Source organism: Cebidichthys violaceus, unplaced genomic scaffold (assembly GCF_023349555.1).
Source record: "Cebidichthys violaceus isolate CVI_PGR_0920_01 unplaced genomic scaffold, fCebVio1.0.p SCAF_9, whole genome shotgun sequence".
Taxonomy (NCBI): Eukaryota; Metazoa; Chordata; class Actinopteri; order Perciformes; family Stichaeidae; genus Cebidichthys; species Cebidichthys violaceus.
The window spans coordinates 4,807,962-4,821,303 of record NW_027176975.1 but is presented as its reverse complement, the minus strand read 5'-3'; the positions used below and the strand labels follow the sequence as shown (position 1 = coordinate 4,821,303).

At 42.9% G+C, this 13,342-nt stretch overlaps 2 protein-coding genes across 7 annotated transcripts; both read right to left on the bottom strand.

Annotated features, from left to right (window-relative positions):
* Positions 1-622: 622 nt before the first annotated feature.
* On the bottom strand, positions 623-6,161 carry plk2b (polo-like kinase 2b (Drosophila)). The gene is made up of 14 exons (XM_068703881.1): positions 5,960-6,161; positions 5,748-5,855; positions 5,521-5,637; positions 5,100-5,229; positions 4,692-4,875; positions 4,283-4,481; positions 4,010-4,157; positions 3,694-3,788; positions 3,253-3,385; positions 2,955-3,035; positions 2,552-2,711; positions 2,149-2,278; positions 1,897-2,007; positions 623-1,684 (listed from the first exon to the last, which is right to left on the bottom strand). The coding sequence occupies exons 1-14, from the start codon at positions 6,143-6,145 to the stop codon at positions 1,493-1,495; spliced, it is 1,974 nt and encodes a 657-aa protein (XP_068559982.1). The 5' UTR covers positions 6,146-6,161; the 3' UTR covers positions 623-1,492.
* Positions 6,162-6,946: 785 nt separating this feature from the next.
* On the bottom strand, positions 6,947-13,038 carry si:dkey-190g11.3 (uncharacterized protein LOC567059 homolog). 6 transcript variants are annotated; one of them, XM_068704093.1, is made up of 6 exons: positions 12,994-13,038; positions 11,631-11,810; positions 10,204-10,308; positions 9,884-10,024; positions 9,753-9,803; positions 6,947-8,008 (listed from the first exon to the last, which is right to left on the bottom strand). In XM_068704093.1, the coding sequence occupies exons 2-6, from the start codon at positions 11,796-11,798 to the stop codon at positions 7,820-7,822; spliced, it is 654 nt and encodes a 217-aa protein (XP_068560194.1). In that variant the 5' UTR covers positions 11,799-11,810; positions 12,994-13,038; the 3' UTR covers positions 6,947-7,819. The 6 variants fall into 6 exon arrangements, with proteins under 6 accessions (XP_068560194.1, XP_068560193.1, XP_068560195.1 ...); XM_068704092.1 differs by lacking the exon at positions 12,994-13,038 and adding an exon at positions 12,902-12,985; XM_068704094.1 differs by lacking the exon at positions 12,994-13,038 and adding an exon at positions 12,894-12,957.
* Between the last annotated feature and the right edge of the window lie 304 nt (positions 13,039-13,342).

Below are 13,342 nucleotides of genomic sequence, written 5' to 3'. Positions count from 1 at the left end.
GCCCTTGTTTGTATGCGAAGTAGCAAGCGCCCGTTTGTGTAAGACAAGGTCAGCCACATTGCACAAGTCCCTCTTTGCCATCCTCCATTTATCACTCCGGAAGAAAAGTCAGCAAAGACAGTGGCGTGAACCTTGAGTATAAACAACTCCACTGTAAACATGTTCCCTATCAAGTGTCTGTCTGTGTGCCCATTTCCTGTGGAAGTTTAAAGAGAAAATACTTGCTTTGACTTGGACCAGCCCACAGATAAGAGTTGTTTGATCTAACTCTCACCACACCGTACCATACATGAACTCAGGAACTGCTTCTTACATATGAAAAAAAAAAAGGACACAATTCATTTTCATGTTTGTTAAAGTGCACTTTAAAAAAAGAAACATCAATAATAATAACAAGGATCTATTTTGAGGGAACACTCGGAAAATGTAATAGCAGTAAACATCGAATAACATCTGTTAGCAGACGGAGGAAATTGTGCTGCTGAAAATAGATATGGGTACCAACATTCAATGAGAAAGACAAGTACTCAGGAGTAGTTTTTCTTTTAGAAAATGCTCTTTATTATTAAATAAATAAATACTGCACCTTTTTTTTTTTTTTACACAATAAGTTATTTAGGACATTTTCTACCATGATGATAATGGCTCTTAAGGGATACTTAAAGAATCCCTGGTACAGTTTTTTTTTTTTTTTTAAATGTAATTCTCTCTCTCTCATCATCCCACTGGTTCCCATCTCAATGTGCCATACCATCAGTCATTAAAGAGAACAAATCACAGTTTTAAGAGTTAGTGTGATGTTACACCTCTCCCACTCTCACACACACACACACACACACACACACACACACACACACACACACACACACACACACAGACACAGACACAGACACACACACACACAGAGACAAATAAACAGCCGAACTCTGTAGCATCCACACACATTAGCAAATCAATTGTCTGCACTGCCGAGTTGGCTGTAACATACACTGTACATCATTTACAATATTCCACAGTCTAGCTCTGGTTACATTCAGAGCATCAGTTTATGGATTGCCTCTATAAAACTGCATCAGCTATACAATACATGTTTAAGCTGGTGCCAGCCCAGCGTTCGTCTTTACTCCCCAAACATCCCTCTTATCCCCTGAAACAGCTGGGGTTCACATTCGTACCAACATACTCGCTCCAACATAGTCCATCTTTCCTCTTCTCCAACAATCAACATACAAATCAGCCCTTTGCCACCCACTGTCATTGTGCTACATTTCCTTCCCCACTCCACAGAGTCTCTGTGTGTTATTATTTTTCTCCCCTGCACCTCTGCTGAGTCATGAAGGTGCAACAGTGTAGGAATGTTAATTAACTTTTCACAGGTCCATTCTCAAACTTGTCCTTCCCACGCAATTCTGGTCCCGCTGCAGCACTGCAGTAGTACAATGCGTAGATTTTTTTTCTTGTGTAACAACGTCCGAAGCGCATTATCGTAGGTTTAGCTGCACCTCTGCAGAAGCATGTTGAGGGAGTACACCATGCGTTCGCGCAGGTCGGTGGGGCATCCAGACGTCAGCAGGGAGCTGAGTTTGAAGGTTTTGGAGACGCGGTCCTCATTGATGTATGTCAGCATGTACTCGTCCCTCTGGCAACACAGGATGATCTTGGTGTGGTCGTGGTAAAAGTTGATCTTTGTAGATAAAAATAAAAAAAAGAAGTTTATTTATTAGTTTATTCTCTATCAATTTTGGGAAAAAGACCATTGCAAGCTAACTTTTCCTGATTTGATTTGTGGTCTAACCCTACTCCTCTGTTGATCTGTGTTATGCACTGCACCCAAAACGTGCCACTTTGAGCATGCCCAGCAACGGCTCTGTTTCCTGTGATAGCGTGTGTGTTTACCTGGAAAGTGCCGTCGTTAAAGAGCATCATGAGGGCGCGGTCGGACTTGAGCCACTGCAGCAGGTAGAGTCTGGGCATGTGTGCATCCGTCATACTACCCAGGTCTCCGCCCTGAGAAAGCAAAAGAGTAACGCAGCAGGATTAGACATGCTGCAACATGAAAGATACCGTCTCTAATGCTTCAGGGGATAGAAAGACAAAAGAGATATAGATTACAGAAAGAGGAGTGGGTGAATAGAGAGATTTACTTACATCCATGAGGTTCTCCTCCATGTAGTGGGAAAAGTACTTGAGCACGGTCACCTGGCCCACAAAGTGTTCAGGAACCTCGCAGGTGGGGAAGACAGAGCGCTGGCCCAACTCTGCATAGTAATGGATGGTCCTGAAGAGAAGGAGATAAACACAGAGTTACACAACCACTCAGATAAACACTACATAAATGGAGCAAACATAGATGGATTTCCTTGACATTCAAAATCTGTTGGTATTCTTGACTGAAAATATTCCTCTTGCTTGAAAACAGTTAAGGTGATTCATGTGATTACCTCACTAAGTACTACAGCATGCTGAGAAAAAGCCATGTCCATTATATGTAGTGACTAGCAACTGTCAAACTAAAAGGTAGGGTGTGGTGAAAGCATAGAATGGTGCATACTTTCTGTCTGGCAGGAGGCTCATGTGAGTGCCGTTGTTGAAGAGAACTCCCACGGTGTAATCAGACAATTGGTAGCCAAAGCCGTACTTGTTGGAGTAGTCCACCCATTTAGTCACCCATTGAAGACTGCAGGTGTTTGAGCCCTGAGGAATGTCGTCGGCTGCGAGGTGAGAACACAGAGGAGGAGGAGGAGGAGTTGATTACAATTGAAAAGGAAGATTTAAAGAACAGACAACCTTGAGCTTGGAGTTAAAAATCAGTGTATCTTTAAAAAATTAAACATGGAGCATGAATCTACATGTCCTTTGATCGACATGTCTCTCTGTTTAGACAATTCAAGGTCAAGTGCAGGAAAAAGAGCTTTAGTTATCATCGGATCCACAATGTGTGCAGGTCGACTCACCTTTAGGCATGTTCTCCAGACATCCCCTCAACACGCTTGCCACGGTCTCAGCCACACTCCCTGTCGTGCTGTCTTCCAGGCCTTCAGGAGCAACAACAGGGGGTCACTTAGCTTGACATTATGTTACATTGCAAGAAATCATTTTGCATTCCCAGCTGTTGCATCAAATCTCTATTTTCTTGTGTGTGGTTTACAGTTGAAGGTTAAAATAAAAAGGGGTATTATATAACATTGATTCATGCCTGTGTGAGATCACTGGGCTGTGTGTGTGAGAGTGAAACCAGGCTGGTGAGCTTACATTCGCTGCTGCTGCTGCAACTCCCCAGGCTCCCCCTGACGATGAGACGGATGGTGTCTCGCGTCGTCGGGGACTGGCTCTCCGTTGCCGTGCCAACGGGGCTCTCGGCAGATGGCGGAAGTAGACTTCCATTCTGAAGGTGAGAAAACAGTGACGACATGGGTTAGAATCTCGGAGTCTTCCTACTATGACTAAGCAGTCACCCATGGATGCAAAGTGGAGGGCTTTAAAGGTTGGAAAATAAGTGCTTTTAGTTCGCTCTGAATTTGTGCTGCTATGAAGTTTTAGTGCTGCATCAGAGTGACTCATTGGATTCTCCTCAACATGACATCTCATTCCTCCCCCAATTTATTTAATGGCTGTATGAATAATGTGCCTGCAACATCACCTACGCTCTTGTAAATATCCTGTTTTGTGTTGAATATTCATTCAATATCTTACCTCAGAAATCTTTTTGCTCTGCTGTTGACTGATGACGGTTCTCTCCAGGTCATGCTGCAGTTTGTAGATCTCCTCTTCCTCTTTGGTTAATTTATCTATCAAAGGCAATGACCACACACACACACACACACACACACACACAGAACATATCAGGACATGACCTCATAACCAGCAGCTACATAAACTGACAGAGCACTAAAATGTGAATTGAGCTTGAATTAGATGTAATGCTGCCTCTTGTGGCAACCACACTTGTGCAAAGTGAAACATAACTGTGCTGGTGTACAAGTGGCTCAGTGGCTGATGTAATACTCACTCAGAGTCTCGTAGTATTTGACCTTGTCTCTCTTCCCCCCAAAGAGCGCAGCGGCAGCTTTCTTGAAGAAGCTCTTGGCGGGACTTGAGATGTGGAAATCTGGTGCTGAATGGCAACAGCTCGCCGACAGACGCTCTGGACTGAAGCCCTGTGGGGAACGAAAAGTGGGTCAGTGGTGGGAAGGGGGTCACTGTTATACTCCTACACAGTGACATTTAGTGAGACAGACAGACAGACAGACAGACAGACAGGGAGGTGAAAATAGGGTCTAACCTGTGTGAAGAAGTCGTGCCTCAGAATGTGGTCCAGGTTAGGTCGGTCCTCTGGGATCTTGGCTAACAGGCTGGTGATTAGCTGCTTAGACTGTGGCGACAGGGAGGAGGGCAGGGAATAACGCGCCTCTCTAATACACCTGTACGTCTCCTTCAGGTTGGTGGTTTCAAATGGTGGTCTGCCCAACAGCATGGTGTACCTGCAGCAGCATGGAGGGCAAAAGTGAGCCGAGTTCTATCACTAAAGACAAGTGACTGTAGGCTGAACAGGAATGGACAAGTCCACGGAATTTGATGCCAATGTGTATTTTTACACTGATTATCTATTATCAGACTGTTTGTAGTTTAGATTTAGATAGTTACTAAACCATTTAAGCACCTAATAGTGAATTTACGGTTCTCCTACTCACATGACACAGCCTAGGGCCCAGATGTCTGATTCACAGCCGTGGCCCTGCTTGTTGAGCACCTCTGGGGACAGGTAGTTGGGAGTTCCACAGATCGTCTTCCTCCGGTTTCCTGCTGGCTCCAACTTGGCAGCCAGACCAAAGTCCCCGACCTTCAGCTCCATCGACTCACTCACAAAGAAGTTACCTGTGGGGAAGAAAGGGAATGTGATGATGAGCAATTGATATTCAACCAAGGACCAAAGGCTAAATATTGCACAGATCCCTTGATAAACTGATTACAGAGAAAGAAGTGGGTTTGTATGAGAAAAAAAGAAAGAGATATCCTCCCCTGTACAGAATGCATCGTTACAATTGTGCACAAAGCGTCTCAGCACTGTAGCGTGTCACTGCTGTGTAAAGATTCCTTACCTAGTTTCAGGTCTCTGTGAAGGATCTCTTGTTCATGCAGGTACTTTAGTCCAGATACAATCTGTCTTAGATAATAGCGCACCTCCGGCTCAGTAAGCACTTTGCGAGCCTTCAGGATGTGGGCCAACGACTGCAAAAAGACATAATGTAGAGAGGAAATGATTAAATGAAATTCCTCGAGATTAATTATTCTAGAAACACAAATTTTCGTCTGAAGAAAACCTCAACAAAGTGAATTATCCTTAATGTAAAAAAAACTGTAGGGATAAGTGTAGATTTGCTGTATAATACAATTAAAACAGAAGTATTTTATAGTGGGGACAGATTGAGTGCTGCCTCGTTGACTTTAGGTGCAATGCAGGTGTTAACCAAATTTAAAAGTACCGTACGGACACTTAAGTATGTGACAAGCAGCACTTACTTTTCTACTGCAGTATTCCAACAGAATGTAGATGTTCTCCTTGTCCTCAAAATGGTGATAAAAGTGCACAATGTGCTTGTGGTGCAGCGCTCGGTGCAGCTCAATTTCTCGGTCGATCTAGCAGAGGAAGGCACAAAACGGTCACGATTGCAACTAAAGGCAATTTTGTGATAATCTGCTGTCTAACCACACCGGTGCGCACAGGCACCGGAGCCGTGCGCGCTTACCTTCTCTCGTTGGTGAGGTTTGGAGACGCGTGCATGCGGGATGATTTTGGCTGCGTAAACTTTGCTGGTGGAAAGGTCGGTCATCTCGTAGCATTTCGCAAACCCTCCCTGGAAAGAGGAAAACACTGTTAACATTTTACGTCTTCAGGTTACAAGGAACCCCCCCCCCCCCCCCAAAAAAAAGGTGACTGCATATTATATGCTTGCGCTACCTTTCCCAAAACTTTTCCACGGCAGTAGCACTTCCCCGTGGCCGGGTCAGTGATTATCCTGGCCATCTCCGAGGGCGCACTGCGCTCATCCATTCTCTTTCGCCGAGGTTCGCTCGACCTCTGCGTCGCCTCACACATACTGCTGCTGTTTGTCTGTTGGGGCCCGATATTTCTCTGTACTTCCATTAGAGGTGGTGTTGTCGTCCCGCACTCAGAATGCAGCCCGGAGCCCGTCTCTGAGTCTTTATAGTCTGGCACCCACCCCGGCCGGCTGTCTGCCGCCCTCTCTCTGACGTCACGGTGTGAAATGAGAGCATGAGGTCTTCCTTCTATCGATTACCGAGCATGTACACGGGTGTTGATGATGGCACGGACAGGAAATCAAAAGGGGATGACAACAACAAAAACGGCCTATGGATTCTGCCATTTAAAAACGTGTAAAGATATATATCATTATTTGCATCAACAACAATAATGTTCTATAATTTACCTATTTTATTTGAGGAACCCAGGCACGTGAATGGGCCTTTTACATTTTGGTGCAACATAGAATTCAAGGAGTTAGACGTCCGATGCGTTTGGTCAATAAAATATCCACCATGCAGAGGATAAACATGATCTGTATTCTATTCAGGCTCAGCTCACCCTGTGGTTTTACACTAAAACTCACTTTGGAGCACTAGCACCCTCCGCTGGAGATTTTGGATAGCATTTAAGGTAGCGTTCAGGTTACAAACCTGTTCTGCTTTTCCATTACCAAAGACTAAGTGAATACTACTGTATTGCAACTGAAATGTGAGACGTCATGCATGCAGTGGTATGAAGGGAAAGGTTGTCGAGGTGGAAGATTTGTGCTCTAGATCGCAGCTGCAGGTATGTTTGAATGACCTATGGACTATTAGAAAAATGACAGTGTCATCAGTGATGAGAACAGTTTCCTTCACTAAGGCTGCACAATCCCCCAAATTGATTTGCTTAACGAAACCAAATGTTTGGAAAATTTTAATAACATATTGTTAATATGATTTTAATATGAATCAAAAAGAAATCTCTTGTTCATTGGCAAATGGCCTTACAGCACATTTTACGAAATCTCTCGTTTTACTGCTAACAAACAAACAAACAAACAGAGGGTTACACATATAACCATGGTTCTCAGACTAAACTGTCTTTTTCGATACCCAGTTACATATTTAATATGACTCACAAGGGTCAGGTGACACAATTATTCTAGACCATACACAACATAAAAACAATGTCTAACAAAAGGTGGCTGTCTAGGAGACCCATGGAATGAATCTCAGAACGGCCATGGGCTGGAAACATATTCCCTTCTTGAATAAACACAACATATGCATCTAAGTACAACCCATCAAAAGCAAAGTGAGACAAAACCATTGAAAACCATTCAAAAACATTGACCTCATAATCCCTCCTGTAGCCATTAATAACAAAGAGGTTCATTAGTGTTGATGAGGAGGCAGCGTTAATTGCAGTGGAAGTGCTTTTAGAAAGAGATCTACAGTCATATTCTAGATAGTGGTGCATGATGGTTTTTATAACAACATTGTCAGTAAAATGTCAAAAGGCACAAGCTGTGCAAAGATTGAACAAATACTGCAGGGGATAAGTGATGTCAAAACCATCCTGACATCCTGCTTAGTGAGAGTCCATCTCATCCTCGCAATGTTCAAAGACATCTTTCAAAAGTATCCCTTCTGCTCGGTGATCGGGCACATATCACCATTTGATTTCCCTAAAGTGTGTCTGATTACCTGCTAGAATGTGTTGTCTTTGTGTTTAGTGCTGTTGAGGATGACAAAGCTAGAAAATAACAACAAAAAACACAAAAACTGTGACTTAATGGAGCACTGTTTTGGGGATTTTTCTCAGATGTGAGCGCACGGTGCTGATGTCATAAGAAAAAGTCTGGTCAAGACCGGAGCCGACGGACGATTTTTGTGGCCAGTCGGGGAAAGGAAAGCGACTAGTGACGACACAGGCATCATCAGGAAGCTCTTTCAACAGCTTCTCACCCAGCACCTCCATCTGTAAACCAATTACAAAAGGTTAAATCAGTCACTTAGTGAACATACAGTTGTGGTCAAAAGTTTACATACACTTGTAAAGAACATAATGTCATGGCTCTCTTGAGTTTCCCCGTTATTTCTACAACTCTGATTTTTCTCTGATAGAGTGATTGGAACAGATACTTCTTTGTCACAAAAAACATTCATGAAGTTTGGTTCTTTCATGACTTTATTATGGGTTAACAGAAAAAGTGATCAAATCTGCTGGGTCAAAAATATACATACAGCAGTGCTAATATTTGGTTACATGTCCCTTGGCCAGTTTCACTTCAATTAGGCGCTTTTGGTAGCCATCCACAAGCTTCTGGCAAGCTTCTCGTTGAATCTTTGACCACTCCTCTTGACAGAATTGGTGCAGTTCAGTTAAATTTGATGGCTTTCTGACATGGACTTGTTTCTTCAGCATTGTCCACATGTTCTCAATGGGATTTTAAGTCAGGACTTTGGGAAGGCCATTCTAAAACCCCAATTCTAGCCTGATTTAGCCATTCCATTACCACTTTTGATGTGCGTTTGGGGTCATTGTCCTGTTGGAACATCCAACTGTGCCCAAGACCCAACCTTCGGGCTGATGATTTTAGGTTATCTTGAAGAATTTGAAGGTAATCCTCCTTCTTCATTATCCCATTTACTCTCTGTAAAGCACCAGTTCCATTGGCAGCAAAACAGCCCCACAGCATAATACTACCACCACCGTGCTTGACGGTAGGCATGGTGTTCTTGGGGTTAAAGGCCTCACCTTTTCTCCTCCAAACATATTGCTGGGCATTGTGGCCAAACAGCTTGATTTTTGTTTCGTCTGACCACAGAACTTTCCTCCAGAAGGTCTTATCTTTGTCCACGTGATCAGCAGCAAACTTCAGTCGAGCCTTAAGGTGCCGCTTTTGGAGCAAGGGCTTCCTTCTTGTACGGCAGCCTCTCAGTCCATGGAGATGCAAAACACGCTTGACTGTGGACACTGACACCTGTGTTCCAGCAGCTTCTAATTCTTGGCAGATCTGCTTTTTGGTGGTTCTCAGTTGACTCTTCACCCTCCTGACCAATTTTCTCTCAGCAGCAGGTGATAGCTTGCGTTTTCTTCCTGATCGTGGCAGTGACAAAACAGTGCCATGCACTTTATACTTACAAACAATTGTTTGCACTGTTGCTCTTGGGACCTGCAGCTGCTTTGAAATGGCTCCAAGTGACTTTCCTGACTTGTTCAAGTCAATGATTCGCTTTTTCAGATCCATGCTGAGCTCCTTTGACTTTCCCATTGTAGCGTTTGTGGGCGTTTGTATCCAATGAGCCCTATTTAAATGGCCTCAGAGAAGTCACCAGCTGTAGTCACTCATAATCACTCACAAGAAGTTAAGAGGCCATGCTATGAAGCTCATTTCATTGACACAACTTTCTAAGTCACCAAAATTGCTAATTCATGTTGCTGTATGTATATTTTTGACCCAGCAGATTTTGTCACTTTTTCTGTTAACCCATAATAAAGTCATGAAAGAACCAAACTTCATGAATGTTTTTTGTGACAAAGAAGTATCTGTTCCAATCACTCTATCAGAGAAAAATCAGAGTTGTAGAAATAACTGGAAACTCAAGAGAGCCATGACATTATGTTCTTTACAAGTGTATGTAAACTTTTGACCACAACTGTATATTTGTATGCTACTTATACAAATACATAAATTATTCTTCATCAGAGCAAAACTCACCACTCCTGGAGCAAGGAAAGCAGTCACATTGTTGTATGTAGATAAATCAGTCTACGAACGAAGAAAAACACAAATAGGGTCATTTATCTACTTTGATAAGGCTTGAGGACAGCTTTTTGTCCAGGTATTACCTTCCAGAAGTCTTTTTTAACAAAGGTTGCCTGGCTGGAGGGCACTCCTGTCCAGAGGGCCTTGCTCTTGGCACAGGCCACTAAAATGGAGTTGATCTCAAACCCTGTGCACTGGAAACCAGCTGAAGAGGCCGCAAACACCTGGAAAATCAAATCTGGTGATGTGATATAAACTACACACACACACACACACAACACACTCAGATTAAAAACACCTGGAATTTAAACCATGAAACACCTGGTTTCAGGGTCAGGTTTTCCCTTCAGTTATTGGCCACAAATTAACGGGGTTTTTTCTGAAACGATTGCAGCTCACTAACCACTCTTCCATCTCCTGATCCCAGATCCGCTAAGCGACCCGTTCGTCCCTCAAGCAGCTGCGTAATGTTCAGTGTCTGGACTTTACTGGAGGGCAAATAAGGAACCTGGACCACAAACATATAGTGAGTCAATACAAGTCACAATACGAGTCTCTTTAATCTGTTTTTTTTTGACAGTCCCCCTATAAACAAGTTGTACTGAAAGGGAGAACTACAACTTAAAATAAAATGTAAAGTTATTCAGACCTCAGTATAATAATCACGACACGTGCTTTCTCGCCTCGCAGGTTTCCGTGGATCCTGGTTATACCTGGACCCTGGTCTTGCCTCCTGCCGTGGTTCTGTCATATGCATTGAATGTGTTGTAACTCTGTTATGTTGTTCATTCTGTACACATGACATCTATCACACTTCTGTCCATCCCAGGAGAGGATCCCTCCTCTGCTGCTCTCCCTAAGGTCTCTTCCTCTTTACTCCCTTTTAAAGGGGTTTTTTGGGGGAGTTTTTCCTGTTCTGATGTGAGGGTCCCGGGACAGAGGATGTCACATGTGTACAGATTGTAAAGCCCTCTGAGGCAAATTTGGGATTTTGGGCTAAACAAAAATAAATTGAATTGAACTGCAGCAACATGAATTATTGCTTTTTCATGTGAAAACATATCTCTGCATATGGTTCATATTACATTTACTTCTGCTAACAACCGTAAAGTCTTCTGAGTGTAGTGACTATGACATTGAGTCTGATCTGCCACTCGCTGTCAGTGGAACAACATCTGTCTGAATGATACATTCTGCAGGGCTGTCTCTCGCCTCTAGCTGTGGTGAACAGGGTTTAATCTGTGATCATGTAAAATTACATTTTCCTTCTCGGATAGCATGTTTTATGTGAGATTTAACTGGCAGGATAGAAATGAAAGCATCATGTCATTAATTCAAAAAACACAGGTCAGATATATGTTAATTATAAACGCAAAAGCAATTACATGTTGATCATATGTTTCAGGTATTAGTATTAGCTTTAAAACGGATTCTATTTTACATTAAAAAGTCAGAACAAATTCAGATTCTCCATGCAACAACAGATGTCTTCAGCATGACCTACATCATGATAATCTGCTCCTGGTGATCATGTTTTCCTGGTCATCTTGCACCGACAGTGAACAAAAAGTAGTACATGATCCATTATGCTACAACAATGGACATAATGCACTTCAGACTGACGTACTGTAGAAGATGGTGCAGTTCTCTGTAAAACACAATGACTGTTAGCACGGAGCACTGTGCTCCAAAAAATAAAGCAAATTATTGTTACCGTGCAAGTTATGTTCCGTCTTGGCTTTCACACAAACCTGCAGCATTTGGTAATGGAAAGAGTGGCGAGAAGGCAAAGCATGCAGGTAAGAATCAGATAAGGGAAATCTCAAGCACCTTGAGCTTCCACGGGATTTTGCGAAATCCAGGCATAGCAAACAGGCTCCATACTGCATACAGGCCTGTGAGCAGAGCACCTGTGCAGGCAGTCAGGACAGGATGGGGTCTGTTGGTGGGACAGATCCTGTCATAGTCTTGAAGAATCACCTCAATGGAGTCCTCCATTGCAAACTGTTACTAATATGGTTAAAACAAAAAACACAGCAAATAAGAGGAGAGATAAGCCTATAAAAGGCTTCCTGTAAGGAAAAATCTCTGAAGAACTCTGAAGAAGATATAGGATTATTGAGGTCCAAGCCAATATTGATATGTGATGATTTTAGAAATTGGACAACAATATATCATCACATATTCTTTTATTTATTTTTTTTAACATAAAGGCATAACATAAACATTTTTGATAGGGATTGTTCTTTTTTGGGGATAATTTTGTTGTGCTCTTTCTGTCAATTGAAAGAAACATATTACAAATATCTGTGAGTATCTGTGGCCAACACACACACACACACACACACACACACACACACACACACACACAGAAAACGACCTCTAAAATGTTCTGTGGATACACACGATGTAATGTTTTTGGTCGTTTATGTAAAGGAACCAGTCACGATCTAGATTATCTATGTCCATGGAAAATGAATGATTGGAGTAGCCCGCATTAAGGTCTTCAGAGAACCCAGTCTGCAGTTTAAATTCTATATATGTATTTATAGCATGATATAAATAAGTCTGTAAAAATCTTTTGTCATCTGGATATTTCCAGCTGCTGACATTTAAATAGTGTAAGGTTGCAGAATGTAAACAATCACACAGTCTGCTGTTGTAAATAGATACACCTCACTTCAGCATCGGGAGGTCAGCAGGCCTATAAAGCAGCAGAAATTTGAGGTTCTGCCAATATAGCCGTGTTAATCATTACCACAGAGCAGCCTTTTAGAGCTGCCAAGATAAAAAAAGAAATACCACCAGAGCACCTTTTCCAACAGCAGATGGTGCCACAGCGGCCTTTTCTCACGTCGAGACCTTCTAGAAAACTTTTGTTTACCCCACTAAGGTCATGGATTGAAATGTCTGAAACGACAGCCCTGCTCACTAAACGCTCGTATTCTCGAAAAGAGGAGCTGAGCAGACCCGCCACTGTAAAAGATTCAAAAGAGGCTTTCAAAAGACGCCAACAGATTTTTCACGATTTCTGATTTTGGACAAAATCGAAACAAAAATATTCAAAAGCCAACGGACGATTGAATAACTGACCTACTTACGAGCAACGCACACGCACAAAGCGGGCATCTTTGGCACATTTGTAAAGTTATACCACACAATCTGGGGAAACAGACGTGTTTGTGCAGCCTACCTGACCCGCCCTCTGCTGCGCACTCAGCAGCCTGCACACCCAGATCCTCCAGTCAAAGGGCAGTCAGTCAGCACGACGTCCCGCCCTGTGTGTTCATCCACGCCCTATCAGCTGTCTGCTCACCCGCTGATTTAAAGCTCCTGACAGATAGGGCCTGGACTTGTATTCGAGTTGTAGTCCACGCTTATGTAATGTCTGTTGGGTCTGACTGTTATGAGCAGTGTCTCCTTCAGGTCTAGTATTAGGACGTGGTTATTCAAAGGCTGAATAATTGCTGGTATGAGCCTGTTGGTCCTCACCTCATTATGTCGGAGCAGTTTCGCATTTGCCCCATTTCAAATTGATTATG